The sequence below is a fragment of the Aphis gossypii genome, chromosome 3, assembly GCF_020184175.1.
Source record: "Aphis gossypii isolate Hap1 chromosome 3, ASM2018417v2, whole genome shotgun sequence".
Classification (NCBI taxonomy): domain Eukaryota; kingdom Metazoa; phylum Arthropoda; class Insecta; order Hemiptera; family Aphididae; genus Aphis; species Aphis gossypii.
The window spans coordinates 5,131,480-5,154,537 of record NC_065532.1 but is presented as its reverse complement, the minus strand read 5'-3'; the positions used below and the strand labels follow the sequence as shown (position 1 = coordinate 5,154,537).

Here is a 23,058-nt window from a genome sequence, read left to right as displayed (position 1 = left end):
ACTTTATGGTTTTGGTTTTTTAATAAAACACAATACTAAACAAATACAATACAATACAGGTACGAAAAAAAACAATAAACGGTTTACATTGATTAACACGTCATTGTTGTTCGTTAAAAATCAATTAATTTTAGGCAAATTTATAATTTTTTAAATGATCTATATAAAACGAACCGTCGTTAATCATTATAATATATAAATATTGCTACGAAATATTTATTTGTTTTTTATTGATATAGTAGGTAGAAATTAGGATACCAAATATTATTATGATTTATATATATATTATATTTTAAACAGATTTCAATAGTTTAGTCTTAATTTCTATAGATTTAAATATTGTTTGTATCCATTTAACATTTTAACGACTATAATATAATATTATGACATACACGTACACGAAAAAGGCACTCCTTTAACAATTAATAATAAAATTGTCTATGGTAGCTATTTAAGTCGCACAAGCATAAAATCATATCCGTTCTCTCCGAAGTAATGTAGAACAAAACATAGATCGTCGTAAGAAAAACAAATAATAATAACATGTTACAAATATTACATTATTTAACAACAATAACTAAAAATAATATTATCATTTATTCGAATTCATGAATACGATTATTGGCGCTCTATGCTCAACTATTTCACTGGTCGTTCTGAGCATTATATTCGATTAAAGACATAAGCTCAAACATTCCCGTTCGATAAAAATATATTATTTTAAAACAATAATATTTAAGTAAATATTCACCATTGTATAGGTAAACGTGGTTTATATTGCATACCTACCACCGAACGTGTCTGTTGTAAGTACAATATCAAAACAAATATACAGTGTTGTTTGGCGAATGTTACGGAGATATTCGGTTTTTCTCTGTTATTTCTATATAAACATGATATTTTGTAAAACGGCGTTATTATAAATGAAATTAATTCATCGAATACAATAATTAACAATTAAAATAATAATATGGTAATCGTGTAAATACAATAATTGTCAAATATTAAAAACATAATATTATATTAAATAATATCGTAATTACGTCGTTTAAAAATTGGCATTTTATAAATGAATAAACAATAATTCGGTGTTTTAGTGGTATAGGTAATTAAAACACGTAATAATTGTACTCACATTGCATGATAATGGAATAATGGTTAACTCTTTAATACACAATTATTATCATTTATCAATGACTCCTCGTCGTATTTTTGAAATTAATTTCAAACGCATAACTATAACAGACAAGTTACGTAATATTTTTATAATTAAATTAAAAATTACAGGTATAGGTAAAACGCGTAAGTACAGTTGAAAACGTGAAACGACAGTCTTTGAATATAATAAATTTCAAATATTCGGGACGTTTAGACGTTTTTTTATTCCACGCATAGCCACTCTAATAATGGCCAGACCTGATACTTTAGATTAAATCAAAACAAATTCTAAGAAAAAAAAATTGATATACTTGGCCAAATTTTTGAAATAATTAAACTAAACATACCTATACCTATAATTTTCGATTTGTAATATTCTATACGTTGAATTATCAAAATGAAAACTGGCTTGTTCGATTTTCGTTTTTAGAAGAATAATGAAAAGTCATACTTTTCACAATAGTGAATACTTTTGATAAAATAATGTAGAAAGAGGCATATAAATCATTAACTATGTAGTATGTATAGCATTACACTTAAATATATTCCCCGCCAATCGTCAGTTAATCACTATTATCGGCGTAAAATCGCAATAATCTTTATCATTGTCTTAAATAATCATTATTATATATAATTAATTATTGTAGACAAACTATTGATAAAAAAAAAAATGTAATTTTCACAATAATTTTAGAATGACAATACTAGATGTACTTATATAGTGAAGATCAAAGTAGGTTCACATTGTTCACAATAATTGATAATAATTTATATATTATTGAAACACCAACTACCACAAGTCAGACTACTTATGTTTCAACTATGGGTTAATGTGACGAAAACATGATCCTTATTGTTTGGAGTGAATCAATCTTGGTACACATAAACTGAGAATATAAAATACATTTTTATTAATATTTAAAAGTCACATAATAGTATAACATGTTCGTCACTTATACAAACTATAAGATTTATAATAATTATTTTCTACCCTATTGAAAATAATACTTGACAAGAAGAAGAATACTATAAACAAATTAATCTTAAATTTTGTCTCTAAACGTGCTTCTGATTTTATAAATGTATATAGTTTTAATAAGATACGTGTGTTAAGGAAATATTATTGACGGTTAACATTTTACTACCAAAACAGTAACGTATAACATACAATCACATAAGTTTCGCTTTATGTTTTCCATATATATTATATATATTATATCGTAAGCATTTAATTTATATTATATATAGCAAGTGTTAAAGATTTGGTTATCTACTGATCGATAACGACATAAACAAGAACACTTAGTTTTAATATATAATAGGTAGAACCTTAAACATAATATATATATATATAGTCGACCTTGAAAAAGAAGTAAATAAGACGATGAAAATATCTATCTAAGCGTTCGACTCTTTAAGATTGTGAAGTTTGGCCAGTTGTCCGGGTTCGAGCTCGGGCGGCAAACCCGTGTCGGCGTGGTGATCGGTCTCGAGCAATTTCAGATCGTCTTCGGATTCTTCCGGTATTGTGGCCGGAAAGTAATCACTGTCCACGCTCATACGATGTTCCTCTTCCGATTTCGATTCCGATTGAACCTCCTCGCTGTGGTGTTCAGCTTTGGTCTCGACCGTTTCTGTTTCTTGACCGAACGGCTTTTCCGGTTCTTCCATCATTGGCGTTGCGGCGGTGATAACGATTTGAGCGACGCCTAGACCGTCGGACGCAGGTGCAGGTGCCGGTGGCGGAGGAGCGTCGGGAGGCCCAGAACCTTCGTCCTATAAAATAATACAACAGAAATAAACGTACTGTCACAATATGGAACCCAATGTCCCTAGTGGTAAGTTTTCCAGCATTTATAGTGGCTGCAAATAATTTGTGATGAAAAGTTTTCATACAATTATTATTTTTTGACATCGGTTTTCCCGGCTAATTATTATTGTCGGAAAAGTAATTATCTCCATAATGCGTTAAATACAATAAGTAGACGGTGTTGTTCTTTGATCGATGGGCGGGAGTAGAATAACCTTTATAATCACTTTTGTCCGCAGTGAATCTTAAATACGCCATTGTAATACATATTATCAAGGCTAATGGTATTGACTTTGATGTAATATGCAGATTATAGAAATGAATAAATGAATTTAAATAAGTTTTTTAGACTATTAAAGCGTTTACAATTTATAGTTGTAGGCGTATATATTTAGTACTGCGTAAACGTTTTTAGATGTGGAAAGAATAGCAGTTTTCCGACATTATTAAGACACGTTTTAGAAGTGTGTAAAAATAAAATCGATAAAATTTGATCGTATACTAATAGTAGCTATATAAAGTCTAACGAACAACAAAGATATTATATTTATAGGTAATTTCAAAATGTAATTTAACTACTTTGTTTCATAAATATAAAAAAGAAGAATGAGTTTAGTAAACTAACTACTAAATTTGTATTAATAACATTACCTCGTTTTCTATAAACAGTTGTGGTACACCGGGCACTGTACATTTTTAATTACATAAAAAATAATTTATACATAATTATTAAAATAATATTTTAATATGTCAATTATATATAAACCCTTACCGTTTACTGATACTGTAACAGAAGATTCCTCCGTAAACTGCGTGTCATACTGTTCTTGTTGATTTTGAGTTATCACCATTGAAAATTCATTCGATTTAGGTGGAACTAAAATCCAAAATAAAAATATATAATCCAAAGTAAACAATGTATTGTGAATACTAACACAATATATAATATTTACCTAAATATGTATATTTTATTTATATAATGATTCAGTAACATCACTATGCTTAATATGTTTAGAGTGTTTATAATTAATTTAACAAACATATATTTATAATTACTTTTGAATGTTTATTTTTAACTATGGTTCAATTGAAAAACTCCAACCTTTTTTATTTATCACACAGTTTTTATTAATCGTTTGAAAACTATTTTAAACTATGGAATTTCCACGAAATAACAATATTAAGTAAATATTTATTATATTTTAAAATCAATTTTCATTGTTTGTAGATAAATATATTAAAATAACCACTCAAAAATTTAATATTAAGCAAATACACACAATTAACTAATATAATGTAAATACTTAAAAAATGTAAAACTCTTTATCTCACAACCATGTAATTTCTAATCATAGCTAATAATATACTAAAAATAATGCAAATACAACCGTAGGCTAATGACCTAGCTGTTGAAGCCTTTATTCTCAATAATAAAATAAAAATATATTACTTTCTTAGTATATTTATTCATTATTTTCATCATACAAATATACAATGCATCTTGATCTTTTTCTATTTTTACATTTTATAATATACATATACCTACTTATTTTTTAATTTTATTAAAACTGTACTTTAGTTCATTCTTATTTTTATTTTTATTTTTTTAATTATCTTGTATCGTGAAACTTTCACACAATCTACTCACCTTCTGGGGCAAAACTTCCAGGAGGTCCATGATCACCGATTGGCGTTGGTTGGGTAACAATCACTTGAGTCGGGAACAAATGTGTTGGTGGTAATTCGGGTGGTGTAAATACTGGTGGTGGTGGCGGTGGTGGACCGCTTGTAACAAACTCGGGATGATCTTCATTCGAAAAATCACTATCTCCGTTTTCAGATGTTGGTGTGGGTACTAGGTCACCATTCTCATAACATTCTTTTACTAGACATGACGGAAAATGTCCCATCTTGTTACCCAATTCACCAACCCACCAGCCGTCGTCAACGTGCGTAGTCTTGTCGACAACTTTAATAATTTGGCCTTCTTTCATACCCAATTCTTCGGGATCGTTTCCATCATAATCGAATAGGGCTATACAATACGATGGTATTTCTATGATACCTAAAAAGTAAAATAAAATTGCATTGCATATAAATACGTAATAATATTATGGTTGATCGATTGGGATCATCGCATTTTAAAAACAACAAAAATACATTATATTTAATATAATGTTCAATTTTTAAAATTTGATTTATATAATAATCATAGTATTACCTCCATCTTTCTTTTCCCACACTGTAGTGATGCTTTTTTCTGATGATTGTTCTTCAGCTTCAACATCTTCATCAGACTGACAGTGCTGTAATTGATTGGTTGCCTCGTCATTGACCATATAGTCCACCGAAGAGAAACTAATCTGCGATCTAAGTTGGTATGTGGTAGGGGTATCGTGTGTTTCTGGATCACACGTTTCTTGTTCGATATCCAGATAATTAGATGGTACATACCCTACTTCACCTTTGTAATTTCTAGCTTTTGACCAACCGTAATTATCACTGTCTACGCTAAACACTTCAAGTTGCTCATTTTCAACGATACTTAACTCATCAGGATGTTGACCCTAAAACGTGAGTAAGAAAGTAATAATAATTTAAACATTTTGAAATTAACTTGTAATAATAATAATGAAAAAAATGAAACTGGATACAATTATGTATAATGTATGTATATTAGAAAATTAACAGTATCACAGTTGGTTATTTTAACTAATTTTAGATTAGTTATATGATAAATTATTAAATTTATTAAATATTGACGACTCGAATCCAACAATATCGATTTTAACATAAAATAAAAGAAGAAAAATTTGATATTTTGATGATTAAACACCTTTAAAAATTAATAAGTCATTCATTTTACTATTACTTCAACATCATATTTAAATACTTCATCGCACAAAAAAGGTCTTACACAGTTAAAACGAAATCCATCATGTGTTAATTTAATTGAGTATAATAGACAAATAAAGATTGACCAAAATAATATTTTAATTTTTAGGTATCATATAGGTAGGTACTTAAGTATTTCAACAAAACATGACATAATCGGAGCATTTTACCACCTAACAAAAACAATATATAACAAGTTTGTCCAAACCAAAATTTAAGACTCTCTACTGCAAGTACCTAATTAATTTAGCTTTCTACTAGTGTTCTACTAGATTTACAAACGTTTCATTTATTTCATTCCCTGCTCTCAAAAAATATAACCAAATTACGCCACTGGTAGGATTTTATTTAGTAAATTAAAAAACAAGAATGTATAAATAAATTTCTAATTTTATTTTACTTACAGTATAGCTGTATAACGCAGTACATTTATAAACAGGGCCTTCGGGTTCTTCTGGTGCAGTTTGAGGGTACATCGTTTTTTCTTCGGTGTCACGTGTTTCTTCCCAATTCACCTGAGTCGGATCGTCCCAACCAGCCGTTAATTGTTCAATACGTTGACGTTCTTTTTCCACAAGTGCTAAAGTATAAACAACAATAAGGTATGTGTATTGTGTATGTTACCATAAATAAAAATGAATTTCTCAATTTTATAAATGTGATTTATTAGCAATTATTGTATGTGAATTGATTAATACACAATAATAAAGTGCACATAATAAGTTCTATAATAATTTATGATATCGATAATTACCCCAATCTTTATCAATTTCCGCCGAATCTGGTCGATCTTCTTCATCTTGAGACGATGACTGTGGTTGATCGGATGGTACCGGACTGTCGGAAGGCCCATCTCCGTAATCCTCACTATCATAGTCAGATGTCATAGCACTAGTTGCACCTCCATCAGTTGGTAATGAAGATGTACTATTTGATCGTTGAAGTTCGGCGTTTATATCACCCATGTCTGCTAACCATTCTTCTACATTAACTACGATAAAACAAAAAAAAAACAAATCAGCTTAAAATTTACAAAAATATATATTTACCTATATATATTTTTTATTTTTTTATTTTTTTATTTGTTTTTGGTATTTTAATTTGTTCCTTATAACACTTAATCTTTGAACTTAAAACAAATTTGTATAGAGACGAATGGATTCAAATTATACAACATTAAAAATTAAAAATTTAATAAACCATCGTAAAACCTCGAAAAAAATAAAATGTAATATAATTACCATTTCCATCTCCATTTTTCAAACACTCAATACGAGATTCAGCTTTGGCTTTGGCTATCTGGAAAAAAATAAAATAAACAATAAACAATGTAATTAACTCGTCAAATAGGTATTTAAATATTTTAAAAATCAGAGAAATCGGAGAAATCGTTTTTGTTGTAATTTTGATCTTGTAAAGTAGGTTTTAAGTGTACTCATTGAAATTAATTAATTTTAATTCAAAAATAAATCACTGTAGATAATGGGCACGCTAGCAACTATCTCTAAGGATAGCTTATCTTATATATTTTTATAAATGCTTAATGCATAAGGTTATTATTTACATAATTAGATATGTGGAACTAACATATTTTTCACAGAAAACCTCGCATATAACGTTTTTTGTCAATACTGACATTTACTGTAGAATAATAATAATATAATAATATTATGGTTCTTGGTATAAAAAGCGAAAATTAGACTAAATATTTTTAAAATTGTATTATTTATAAAAATGATTAATATACGAAATATTTAAAATTCTCTAAAATAAATGTTTTTTGAATTACATCAAATTAACAAAAATTGATTATAAAAAAATTATTTATGTACAATTATCATCCAGTTCTAAATTAAATTAATTTAACATAAACATAGGTAACACTTATTGAAATGTACCATTGAAGTTATTATGCAGTAAATAATTAAAATTTCATCAATGTTTGGAATAACATGTCGACAATTTTTCATGTTAAAATAATACATCAGAATATCCCTAATTGATACAAACATTGGCTCAATAATATTTGGATAACGTCAAAAATCCAACACAAACATAACTCAACGTTATAAAAATAAACATTTTCTATATTAGGTACCTACTACCTATTACAAATTGCAATACTACTTATTACGCGTTTTATATGCAAACTTTGTACTTATATAAAAATATTTTTAAACTCAAATTGTTGCTTACTTCTGATCTCCGAATGCTGTTTTTCAATGATTCTATTTTAGTTTCCAAATCAGGTCCATTTGGATCATTTGGGTCGTTCTATAATGAATCAAAAAAACAAAATAAAAATCAATTTAGTAACATAAAATATTATTATATAATATATATACCAAGTTTGTATCTATATTTTATTATTATTAGAATGATTACAAATTGTGATCTCTCAATAATTCCACTAATATAAACCATACAATTGGTATTTAATAATTATTAATCGATTATAAAACATTATGAATTGTTTTTTAAAGTAATTTAATGATAAACTACACGGAATAGTTGATGTTTTTTTAGATTGTACGCTATATACTAATAAATCACGCAGTTTATTAATGAATTATTCATTGCTGCTAGAGTTCGCGAAATGGATACTCATTTTCCAACACATAAATTCGGATGGAAGCTATTTCATGTTTGAGATGTAACATAATGTGATATATTATGTACCTAACCTAATATATTTTTCGATCAATAAAAATCTAAAGAGTCTTATTATATAACAAACATAATTACATAATAAACCAAATGCTAATGAGTAATGACATACACAGTTATCTCATAACTAAATTTACCTTTTGTCCAGAATCCCTGAGAGCTTGGAAGACCTGTAGTTTTCTAGTGTTTTCTTTTATGTTATTCGTCTCTCTAATTATTCGTGTGGCCCATCTTTTTGCTTCTTGGCTAAGTATTGTCACTACTCCACCGTGATCCGCTGTAATGTGATCTATACTGTCTCCGTCACAAGGTTCGAATTGGTATTGAACATGTTGCTTCAACACGGGGTAGAAAAGGTATACGCATTGCATGTTGTACTCTCGACTTAACTAAACATTTTTTCATATAAGAATTCAAGTTTTATCAAAATAAAATTAAACATTTATGACATTTTCGTGTTAAGAATTTATATATACTAACTTGTTGCGCTTGGTCTCTGACTTTCTTAAACGAATTATGAACAACAGTACACGTAAGGAGCTCAATTTTGCTCAATAATGCCAAATATTCTTGTACTTTTTCATAAACATTGTGTTCCATAGTCTAGTATTCAATAAATTAAAAACAAATATAATCATTATATAAGTATTTTATATAAGCTCAAATAATAACCAAGTTAAGTAATTATTAAAAAAATCAGTATGTACAGTAGGTAGTATAGTATATAACAGGGGTGGCCAAACCGCGTCTCACGAGCCGCATGCGGCTCGCCACATAGACTTTTGTGGCTTGCAAAGTAAAATTTTTAACATGAATTTATGTATTATATAATAATAAAATGACCTTTTTTTTTTACATTTTGACTCTTCCATATTTGTTAATACATTTGGTGACTCGTGAGTTTCTTCTCGCTGGCCACCCCTGGTATATTATAATAATCAAACTTTTATACTTTATCCAAAGTTTTTTACTTATAGAAAAACAAATTATTAAAAATATAATTTTTAATTGTTATTATAATAACGTAGTTTTGAGAAAACAAGCAACGTACAAACTCTAAACACTTAATGTAACTTTAAATTTAAATGAATAAATTAAACGAGTAAATTATATTGTATATATATGTATATATATACATATACATATACATATGTATATATATATATAGTATAAAATTACCACGTAATTTTAATATCATTGTACGAAGAAAATTATTATTAGTAATTATTTATAAAAGAACTTGAAAATTTAAAAAGATTATCATTAATTAACTTTATTAATTGTTGTAACAGTAATTAAATTATATTTGTAGGTACCTACATGTATAAAAGTGAATATTGTTATGAAATTCATTAAAACGTTAATCAAGTTATATTGTTAAAATATAAGTACCTATTATAAGTTTGTATGATGTATATATAGAAATTGTATAAGTATTTGCTTAGGTACTCACATTCATTACATTTTGAAGGTCAACCAAAAAGTATCGTGTCTGATGTGCATTTGCAGCCGCCAGACTCAGTAAATAATCATTTCTAGCTCCCGAAGATTTCTCTTCCAAAACTTCTCTTCTGGAAGACACCTAAAATGATCAAATATTTTAAGATAATGTAATAAAAAAAATAATATACAAAACAATTATAATTAATTGATATTATATAATGTCACTATAAGTTTCAAAAATCAACTATAATATTAAAAAATATGATTTGTTACATTAAACTAAAAATTATAATATTTACTTTTACACTGTTTTTTTGTAAAGAAGTGATTGACTGGAAGAAGGAACCTTTTTTTTTCTTTAACCTGCAAAAAATACCAACCATTTAAATTATAAAAAGTTTCGGTGTATCGCATATACACTAGTGTTAGCAATCTTAAGCAGTTTATTCAATTTTTATTCTTATTTTAACGTGTCATAACTGATGACATAAAAAAGTTCAATTAAATTCAAAATAAATTTTAAAATATATTGTATCCGTGTATTAAAATATTATTATATCGTCAATAATACTAAACATTCATCGCGTTATTCATTATATAATACGCAGGTAAGCGTCTTTTATATAAAAGCTAATAATTGATCTATATATACTCATAAATGGTTTGATTTTATACATGAAACTTTTAGAATATTCATATTATAAGATCATATTATAATATCTACTTTTATCGCTATGCTCAGGTTCTAAAAAATAATTAAAATATAAAATAAATAACGAATTTTTAATGGTTTATAAAATAATTAAAATATTGGCTTAAATTAATTTTATTAACTAGTATATTTGCCTTAATTAAACATTCTTTAAATTATTTTTACCTTTCAGAAAATTATAATTACAATTTCACTCCCCCGCCAAATCCAATTCTACATATTTTATCTAGACCAGTCTCTAATAATTTAATTTGATAAAAGAAAAATACATTAATATATTATGCACGAATTTTAGCAATAATTTAAAAATTTACTTTTCTTCTATATCCTTAGCCTTGTCTCTCACTTCGTGAGCACTCTGTTCTTCGTCAAAATAAAACTTTTTCGTCTTATCTACATCTTGAACGGAAGAATGAAGCTCTTTTTGTACCAATGCTAAATGATCTGTACACTAAAATTATATAATAATGTATGGTAAATATTTTATATTAGAATAATAAAAAATAATAAAATCATGTTATTTATCTTTTAATATACAAATATAACACATAACATGAAATAATGAATTTCAATATATAAACCCATATTAAAAATTATATATTTAATTTATTGAGTAATTTAACTTCAGTTATATTGTGGTACTTACAAAGTACATCAAAAATATAAATATATTAATATAAATGTATAACAGATATAAATAAAATTGAGAAATGATAACTTTCAGGAATCATGATTATCTTAGAATGTAAACTTTTAAAAGAGCATAATAAAATATCGCATAGGTACTAAATTTTTAAAAAAACTGGATAAAATCATATTAATAACTTACTTTTTTTGCAATCTGAAGTTTATGCGCCCGAAGAGCTTTCGCCTCATCATTTATTTGGTTTTGTAAAACTTCGATAGCTTCTAATCGTGCTTTTGCAGCCGTTTCGTTTTCTTCGAGAACTGTTCGCCATACATTCCACATATTCCTAAAAATAAGTAAACATTTCTTCAACATTTTTTTTCTTGGCATTTAATCTAGATAACTATTTAAAATGATTAATAGTACCAAATATGACGTTTTAGATTTAATACTATTAAAAACAACTTTTCTTTTAAAAAAGCTATTACGTCGAGTAAGTCACAGTTTTAGTCGTTTTAGATATTCCGCACTTGTTATTATACATAATATCATCATAAAAGTTATTACGAAATAATAAAAAAAACTAACTTAAGCTGCAACGTTGAATACTCGCAGTAATATAAATATTATGCATTTTATTCGTTTTAGAAAATAACAATAGATACGTGTATAAAAACCCTGTTTAAATATTAATTATATTATTTCATAAAGAAAACTATAATTAATTAATAACACTAGATAGTTTGATTTACTTTTAATCTAAGTTATAACATAATTGATTTGTATGCAATAAAGTATAATTTTATTAAATTGTAACACGTTTTTTCGACCAATGAAAAGTTTTATACAAATCTATTATAATAATATTATCATAATTTTAGTATAAATCTAAGTAAAACTACGAATAAAGGGTTTTTAATAAATTTGTTGTAAAAATATTACAGTTTTACGTTAAGCAAAACTTTTTATGAAATCGAAACGTTCTGACATTTTAAACAACATTTGATTATTTTAGAACAAAGCATAAAATGGAATATATTTTATATAATAGTTACAGTGTTGTAGTTAATGATATTTTAAAATGTTGGTCCTTTTACTAGATGAGGCTTTAACAACTACTAATCTTTAATTTAAAATGATTAAAAATCTGTTATGTTTAAACTTTCGTTAAAAACAACATTATGATTAAAATTTTATTATTAGACCTATAATTTAATTAATATTATTTTTACTTTATATATATTTTTATATAAAATTGTATCTGAAAATAATTATGATAAAAAGGATTAAATAATTTATCCAATGCCCAAAAACAGTGGCGTGTTTACGGGTGGGGACGAGGGAGATATATCTCCCTACTTGACCTTTTTTTAAACTTATATCACTGCATTAACTTGCATGAAAAGATTAAAAACATATTTAAGACATTCTATGAAAGAAAAAATATTCCCTATTCACTAATGAAATATTAGTTGTATTTATTAATTGTTTAAATTTTGAATATTATTTTAATTTTAGTCAAGATTGAATGGGCTTACAAAGCTTTACATTCATAATACGTAATATAAGATTGGATGTTGAAGGAACCTAAAAGGCTACAATTTATTTTATAAACTCATAAATGATAAATAAATAAATGATTTATTATTTAATAGTATGTTATATATAGTAATAATAAGGTTTATGCACCTACTATGAACATATAAAATTAGGACTCGGGTTTTAAAGCAAATGCTTCTTTTTTGTTTTTTTGGATTTTTTATTGCTTTTTTATTCAACTATTCCTAACATGAATTTGTTATATTATGTTTACTATCCTATTGTAATAATAAAAAAAATGAGAAATAAGAAATGTAAAAACCCAGAATGCGGGAATTGAATTATTATATTTTTCGTTATCGGCTTGTTTATCATATATTAAACGTATAGATTATCAATTTACATAATATAACGAGCAATAACTATACGGTCAATATGCTTATAACATCGATATCGATCGTTTCAAAATTTAAGATTTAGTGTTTCGTTCTTAAATTTAGTAATTTGAAAACTCTGGTATGAAGTATACACCGATCACTTCAGCGGATATAAAAAGTTCATTTTCTATGTAGGTATAAAAATATTCTATCTGACAATAGTCAGTTAGTTACTGCAAATCTGGGGAAATACATGGTAAATAATTCCTTTTTTAAATTTAAATTAATTTTTCAAATTTTTATTAATTTTTAAAACAATCTTGTATTTTTTGTTGCTTATTATGCTTTAAAATCCAAGCCCTATGTATAATATATATTAAGTTGGTATGAAGTTATAATAAATTGATAGTATCTTCGTGTATTACGAGTGGAGGGAGAAAAACTATTTTAGTCATACCACTCCCTCAAATAAATCCTAAATACGCCACTGCCCAAAAATAAAAGTATTGCCTTATAATATAGGGGATGCCGGGAAAGCTTTTTTATGGAGAGAATATATAATTTCAATTTAATTTTTCCATGAATAAATAAAAAAAAAACTTAATTTTAAACTCCAATTAAAATCAATAATCAACTTTCAATAAAACTTAACCAAGGTATCTAATGAAGAATTATTATAAAATTATTAAACGGTTTTTTTTTTTTTTTAATTTCCTGGTGTCTCAAAAATGTAATACTATTGTTCAATAAATAAGTGTAATATCTACTATATTATTTTAATATTTAGTTTCATATTACAATAGTTAGCCAAATCATTCAAGAATAATCACTAAACTTTTAATGAATCAATAGTGAGCCTAATGATCATTTAAACGCGATTTAATGGTTAACGATTTATCTATTAAATTTCAGTGAACTATTAAATTATTTCATTTTAAGTTTTTACACAATCCAACGTTAGTGTATTAAGCCATTATAATATTTGCAGTTAATAGTTATGGTACCTAATAGATTATAGTAACTTAGAATCAAAACATTTTGCACCTACCTATTTTCGTTTTATAATAATAATAAAATGTAAAGCTAATTTTTTTTCGCGATGTGGTATGTAAATGCATAAAAAAATTATCAAAATTTGTCCTATATTTTTATTTTAAAAATCTTAGGATAAATAATTATGCCTGATATTTCAGCTACTAGTTACAACTATTTATACGCATAATTCTAAGTACCTCGAATCTTACGAAAAAATGCACCACACGAGGATTAAATATAATACGTCAACGCGTTGACGTTTAACGCACACCTTATTAACTAAACATAATCCACTGTCCACATAAATCCCATGGATTTACTATTATTCAAATAAAATAAAAAATAAGCACATGATGAGTGCAGGTCAACTATTTGGGCACTTGTCTTGCTTCGTTCAACTTTATAATAGCTCAAGTTGAATCATTGCTATTAGTATTCGAATTTCGAATTAAGAAGTACGTAAGGAGCGAACTACGAGAGCCTCCCCTATTTTTTTTTTATATTTTGAGATCATCGTACTTACTATTTTCGGTTAGGTTAGGTATGTTCTTTATACAGAATACTTTTTTAATATACAATACTATTATTATTATTATTATTATTATTATTATTTTGTAAAATTGTATTTAATAACATATTATTCAAATTCAATTTGAAACAACATATCAATACAATTATTCTACAAAAACGCAATGATAAAATTCAATAATTTCAATCAACACTTATCTTTTTCAAAAGTATAAGTCCATTTTTTATTCTTCTACTTCGAACACTAAACTTATTACTATATATTTTGAAATTAATGATGAATTGTAGCAAATAAAAACGGTTTTAAATTAATTCTTTGTTCTACTGTCCTAACCATAGTTGTTAGCATAGGTCCTATTTCAAATCATATTTTCTGTAAGACAAATATAAAATCACAACAATTATTTTTTTTTTTTGTATATAAAAAAAGTAGTAAGCAAAAATGTATAAATATAAACGAATATTGTGAGACATCCAACTGCTACATACATTTTTATACTTTAAAAAGAATTTTATAGGGTGTACGATAAAATAAATTATTATAAAACATGCGTTTTACAATATATTAATAATAGAATCTATTAGTAATCTAAATTACATAATTTCTTATTTAAATATAAAATCTTAAATTCAAAACCAACGTTTCTATATAATGTATTAAAAGAAATCACAGTATTTTATCGTTTATAAATAAAAAATAACATAGTCGTTAAGAATTTAATATAGCATTTTAGATTATTTTTGAGATAGTTTTTATTAAAAATAATTTTAGTAATATAATCCTCAAAAATATAAAATCAAGTATAAAAATAAAATGTTTTTGATTATGGTGATTTTTTTTATTAAAAATATTTCTCAATATTTTTAAACCAATAATTAAAGATTAGGTAAGCAATTTGAATAAATGGAATTTTCTATTTGTGGAAAATATAAAAATAAGAGTACTTTGATTGATAATTGTATGGTTCAATGATTGTGTCTAATTGATTATTATATTACATACACTTCGTTTTACGTGTTAAATGAGTAAAACACTTTAACTAGAACTGTGTTATTTAGAGCGTAGTCCCTTAGAAGGGTATAGGGATAGTATATTGTAAGGCGCGGACCACCAAACGATGCGCGTGCGGGTCACGTTGATCGATTCGAGCCAGTTTTAAAGTATAACAAAAGGTTTAATAATCAGCAATGTTGTACTACCTTTCAGTGTACTGATAATTTATGATCGTTTAACCATATATATATTTTTTTTACATTAATATCACATAACACACGTTCGTATAAACGTTAAATACAAACAAAACATTTTATTTTATTTCATTTTTTAGATCTGTTAAATGTGTTAGGTAAAAACAAAAATATTACCTTTGTCGAGATTAAACTATTCAATTGATATTATGTTAAATTTTTTTGAACATTTTTATTAATAAGCGAAAATAAATACCGATTGCCGATTAATTCGTATTATATTCACGTTATATTATGATTTATGAATTTATATAAACGTACAACACATAGGTACCATATATATTTTAATTAAAACAATTGTTTTTATTTCACTTTATAATATACGTAGTTTTATTTGTATTTATCACACTTATTCAGTCTCGTTAATTTTTTTTTTATAGATCAGGAAGTCAAGGCTCATTTTTATTTATAGGTAATACGCTTATGTATCTATATAATATGAAATTTATTATGACTATTTATGACTATTACAGTCCACAAAATTATAAATTATACACTTTAATGATTAATTTTTAACAATTTGTATATAATATTAATTAACAACAAAGTATATTTTATTAATCAGTAAGTATTCTTGCTTAAATTTTTAAATAATTATATATATTTACAATTTTTTAAAATTTTTTGGATACAGTGGTTTAAACCGTAAGTTCATAAATGATAGTTTATTGTTCCTGATAAAAAAAGTATATTAATTACTATTATTTATAATCAGATTATTCAGATTGAAAAAAAAAATGTCATAAATTATGATGCATTATTTTGTAGGTGGTTTTTTAAGTTCAAATATAGATACACAGTCAATTCTAGTAGACAAAATGTTTCTTACATATCTATCAGACAGTAAATATAGATAAATCGAAAATTTTCTCATGTCATTTTTATAAATAATTGAAAATAAATATTTACATCAATATAATATAGGTATTCAAAAAAAAGAATTAAATATATTCAATAAAGCATGTTTTCATATACTAATAATTTTATTAGTTATCGTAATAATCAGAAAACTTTTTATACCCACTTAGCTTTGAACTTAAACTTAAGATAATACTATGCATACTAGATATTTTACAATTAGTATAAATTAAACTTCGCTCTGAGTTAGAATAAAATTAAAAAAGTATTTCTTAATTCATGTATAAACGATTATAATTTGTATAACTATAAAAACTTTAAAGACATTTTGGATATTGCTGAAACAAACATTTACGAAAATTCTTGTAAAGAAAACTAAGTGTGTATAAGAACTGTGCTTTTCGCTACTTTAACGTTTTAATGAAATACCAACTTATGAGCTTTATAGTAATGCTTATCATCAATTAACTTTTTATTAGGTATATTATAAGTATCTTCTTATAATCTTACGCTTCCTTCAACTCAGATAATACTTTAAACTATTATTATATAAACTCGAGTTTCTTGTATAGCACTTGCTTAAATATTTATTTTAAAACTGTGTGACTCGGTTACAATCATTACAATCATTTTCAATTTTAAAATAATAAAACTAGTTTTTCAAATTCGTTGAAATAAGATTATTTAGAAGCTTATATTCTTATGTTTATGTCTTCCAACAAAAATATCCAATAATAAAAAGTAAAATTAAATTGTTTTACTAGAAGTTTAGCTATTAAAAATTTGCTATTTCAAAAGTAAACTCTATGAAATAATTATTATATTAATTTATTTATTAGTCGTTGTTAACATGTTATACACGGTTTTATTTAACGACGAAATTATCAGTAGGCACTTATTAAATTAATTAAATACTTAAAACTTTGTACTGCGTTTATTACTTTATTATTAAATGTCAAATGTACAATAGAATAATACGTATTATTGGTGCAAAAGTAAAATATTGAAGAAGAAGATTTTTTTTATTGAAAATATAAATAAGTTATAGATAATTACGTGCCACTTTGATTTCTACTTCTTGGAACTAAAAATATCATCAATTCACCCCAGTTGTAATTTTAAAAAACATTCATGGTAGAGGTTTAAAATTGTTTAATGTTTATCATAAGTCATTACGTATTGTTATTTAAATTATTCAGGCATTTTTAAGCTATTTATATCAAAAACCCATTAACAATATTCTACACTTCGTTATTGACTATTTTAAATTATTATATGTTAATTACAATATTAGGAAACTATAAGAATAGTATAATATTTTAATAATAATTAATAAGCTAACATATTCGATCAACAATAATTTCAAATTAATCTTACCGTAATGATATTAATATTGAAAAAATAAAAGTAAATATACCATTAAATACCCATCCTTAGAATCAATAGTATCGTTTTTAATATTATGCATACAATATTATAAATCATTAAATTCAAATGTTACACATCCAATATATGGCGTCTACTCAATGACCAAGTACACTCAAAACCGAAAAACCTACCATATAGTATGACATGGAATATGTTGTGTAAAAACAATAAAAATCATTTAATTAGATTTAATTAGATTTTTCTGTACAACTACAGTTACAAAACATTAGCAAAGTTAAGATGCATTTTACTCTCATTATTGTATACGTACGAAATACTCCATGTCGCTTCACGCCACTTAAACTTAATTATACTTTAAATGTTTATAAGCAATAATTAAAAAACTATTGCTTTTAATTTATCATCTATTTTAGTATCTATCAGTATACTTGCTAGTATGTTACGATAAAGTATGCTTACCATTTTTCTTCACTGCCTTCAGTCTTTATGTCCGGTATATTAGCAATTTTCTTGTTCAAAAAAGCGACAGATATTTTAAGTAATGCCTATAAAAATTATAAAAATATTTACTTAAACTTGATCTCAGCACTTAAGAGATATTATGTTAGGTTGTCACTTTTTGACAAATAAACAGTTAATAAGTACTTACATCTGAATATGATTTCTCTATAGAAGATTTTTTGATCAAAAAACTCCTAAATAAAAAATAAAAAATAATTTTACACGTGTAAGTGGTAAATATTAAACAGATTTAAATCAGACTATTCAAAGTTCATTGAATTTTAACTTTGGTTACACAGTGGGTAAATTAAACTACTTTGATGTTTCAACAACTTGGTAAATAAATACGGTGCAAAAATTGTACTTTAAATATAATAATTTGAACTTTCAAATATTCACCAAATATTCAAATATTTACATAACCGTGCATTATCGGTAAATGAAAATAAAGAAGTTTATATCAAAGCAACAATTCATTGAACAAATACAATCTATAAATAATTAATTCTAGACAATCTAATTATATAAAATACAAACACTACAAGTTACAAGAATGATTATAACGTTAACGAGTAATTTCTAATTAATGATTCAATCTACTTAACTATACTAAATAAGATGATAACATTATTTACCTTATATCTTCCAACAAATCACATTCGTTTTGGTTTTTTAAAAGTAATTTTGCTATTTGTTCTGAATGAAGATTTTTTAAAAATTTTACATAATTCCCCTTAAACAAAATTAAAACATTGCAATTATACATTTATACATAAAACAAAGTAGGTACAAATATTATTTATGTAAAACCAATAAACACTTTTTATTATCAAATATTGTTTTACAATTGTTCAATACAAGTTTTCAATTCATAACATTTTAACATTTCAGATATTCTGCATCCACAAGTGAAATAATTAAAATCAATATTTTAGTCCCCGATTTTTATTTCCACTCAAAAAAAAAATAAAGTAGACATTTTTTAATTTAAAAAAAAATTGATGGTAAGCATGTTATTTGAACCATTTAATAAGGTGTGTATACCTACTTACGAGCGCTGTACAGAGCCATATCAAATAACGTTCAGTAATTTGAACTATTTTCAAAAATAATTCAGATCATTACCTACTCATTTAACCAGTAACAACTTTGAAATAATAAATGAATTTCAACGTAAATGTTTCCTTGTAGTATTAAAACTCTAAACACTAAATAGAAACTGTCACTGAATTAAGTTCTTATTAAAAAAAAAATGTTTATATATAAGTTATACTCATAAATTATAACAAATAAAATACTGAACGAAAATAAAAATGTTCTTGTTTGATATTAATAATTATTACAAGTCTAGTATATACAATACACCCGTAAAGCGTAATATTATATTATGTTTACGGGTTATAGTATAATGTGTTTAAAGTGTGAAATCAATAAAATTCATGTTAACCCAGCACTAGTGTCATTAATTAATTACCAAATGTATTAATTCTAACGAATAATACAATATTTTAAAATTTCCTATTTAACTTCATACAAATACAATAAAGATCTATAATTTAGATTCTATATTTTTAAAACATTTCAATTTCATATAAATATAATAAAAAAATATACAACGACAACGTTTCATATTTTAAGTATTTAACGTCAATAGTCGATTATTTAATCTTTTATTCGCGCCACCATGTCTTAGATTTATTTTCAACAAATTTACTTATTATACATAAATATACACACTGTAAATACTGAATGTTGTATTATCAATAAAATAAAAGTAGGTGTATTTTATAGGTGTCAGGTTTGAACTTATTATTTCCACAATAATATAATATATAGTAATACAGTAATAATATCGATTGTTGTGTATAAATAAATGTAATAATATACGTATATGTGTTTTTATGGTTACAGTGAATACGTTCTAGAAGATCAAAGTATAATATAAAAAACCAGTTTAAACTTTGAATCACTATCGTGAAAGTTTGCAACTGTAATACTGTCTGATGAACATTAATATTTAACAAGGGCTTAATCAATATTACAAATGTTATTCGACAAAGATTGTTTTTTTATCTTTACAAATACCTTAATCCAGACTAATTCCGCTAAACAGACTTAAAAGTTAAAATAATGAATATGAAAGCAATCAAAGATGGAAATTATTGATTGAATACCTATTATTGTCAGGACGTGTATATAATATAATATATTATACAGAGCAATTTGCCAAATTTTAACCACGCTTCTATCCTTTTATAATTAATTTATTCAAATTATAATTTTTAAAATCTTTAATCATACTTAAGATTCAAATTTAATAATTAGATTTTTAAATCATTTATAATGAATAATAATTCTGAGATGATTTTTTTTAAATAAGAACTAACCATTTAGATAAACAGAATAATTTCTAATTTATTAATTAATTTAACATAGGTACTAAGGATGATGTCTTTAGTATAACGACTGTATATAAACTGTAAAATAAATGTAATATATTTAATCTATTAAGTACAGATAATATGTACTATTATACTATTTCTTTGAATCGGAAAATTCAAACAAATAATATTTATTACTGTAATCTTCAATAATAACCCCAATGACTCTTTGTGAGATGCCCTAACTATTTTTGGAGAGTTCCCCTCCCTCTAGTTAAAACTAAAAATTGGGTGATCTTAACTGAACAAAAAATAAAACATTTTCTAAAAAAAATGCCCAGAATTACGAGGAGGGAGCCTAATATCTTCTAATCCTATAACTATCACTTTTTAGAACTTAAGTTCAATTACTACTCTTTCAATTTCAACTTATGTACAAGACATTTAAAAAAAAAACCATCTCCATAGCAACCTAGAATAAAAGTGTTTAAAAATGTAGGTTTTATCACAACAGGGACACTCCTTAATACATATAGAAAATATAATTATTTGAAAATATGATCCTTAAGTATAATAAAAGTATAAGTAGGTACTTAAAAATTTCAAAAATCATACAATTTGAATAAATTCAATATCAAAGAAAAGAATGGATGTGAGCATAATGCTTGTCGAATCCCCCGATATAATAATACATGGTGAAATAATGTCGAGTGTAGGCGTAGCTTATAACTAGCGTTATTGGAACTAAACGAATTTTTATTTCATCGACGCGTGAAAACGAACGCACCACGATTTACTGATTGCGTTATCGAACACGGTCGGGGGGTAAATTCAACGTGAAGCTGTATACGCGTTTATAAATATTGCGCATTTATCATTCGCCGAACGATATCGTCGAATCGGGTCGGCCCTCGGGGCAGTCAACGCCTGTGGAAACGAATCCGAATTACGATAACAACAACAGGACGGAAAAACGAATATACTTATATCGCCGCCGCCGCCGCCGGGAATGACAGAATTCGTCAATACGCGACGAACGTTATGCCACGCCGGGGGAGGAAGTTTAAATCGTAAAACTATATAATATTTTTATCGAATATCGCGAAATCGTCCGGCACAACCGGTTGGACGAAAGAAAACTGCGCATAATAATATATAGTAAAACAATAATAATTTATCATCTTGGCGTATTTATAGTATAATAATAGATGTGCTTATAGGCGACGGGTGGCGAAATCAAACGATACAATTGTTTTTCAGTCCTGAATGACTTTTCACATGGGCTTTTTATTTCTATACCACGAGCTACTCGTCGCGTTGTCGATTAGAAACTAATAAACATTGATATTATGCAGCACGTCCTTACCTTCCTGGGAGGCGGTTGCATCTCGACGACGGCGAAGACGACGATTCAGCGATCCAGCGATCTATACGTGCCCGCTGCCCCGTACGACGTCCGTCGGTGTCGTGTCGTCGCGATCGTCACGCGCACATGACGCGTATAATGTGATTATTGTTATGGCGTAGCTGCAGTATATACACCACGCTGCGGTAGTGCGACTGAAATATGTTAAATGATTGCTGTACTCTGTTATGCGGATTATGCGCACTTCCGGAGCCAGGAGGGATGATAAATATTATTGTTTTCGTCTCTCGTCAAAAGCGGACGCGATCGATCCGTTCGGGCCGCGTATAAATTAATATTGTACTAAAAACGACGGTGGTGTTGTCCTCCTAGTTCCGATTTTCGGTGTCGATCTATTTTGCCCATTCGCGGTCCTCCTTCTCTTCCGGGCCGTTCCCGTGTACCCGTAAGCTGTAGTCCGCGGTGAATCGCGCGATCGCACAACAGCCCGCGCGCGTCGCGTATAACCTATATACCGACGACT

The 23,058-nt window shown here is 26.3% G+C and overlaps 1 protein-coding gene across 1 annotated transcript; it reads right to left on the bottom strand.

Moving 5' to 3' along the window:
- Positions 1–2: 2 nt before the first annotated feature.
- On the bottom strand, positions 3–23,058 carry LOC114119982 (protein nervous wreck). Its single transcript, XM_027981737.2, has 19 exons — positions 22,536–23,058; positions 19,424–19,521; positions 18,937–18,982; positions 18,747–18,832; positions 11,515–11,659; positions 11,000–11,136; positions 10,273–10,336; positions 9,984–10,112; positions 9,011–9,133; positions 8,668–8,919; positions 8,060–8,137; positions 7,105–7,162; positions 6,618–6,854; positions 6,268–6,443; positions 5,190–5,535; positions 4,617–5,033; positions 3,741–3,845; positions 3,620–3,654; positions 3–2,934 (listed from the first exon to the last, which is right to left on the bottom strand). Exons 1-19 carry the CDS (start codon positions 22,554–22,556, stop codon positions 2,557–2,559), a joined length of 2,931 nt encoding a protein of 976 aa, XP_027837538.1. The 5' UTR covers positions 22,557–23,058; the 3' UTR covers positions 3–2,556.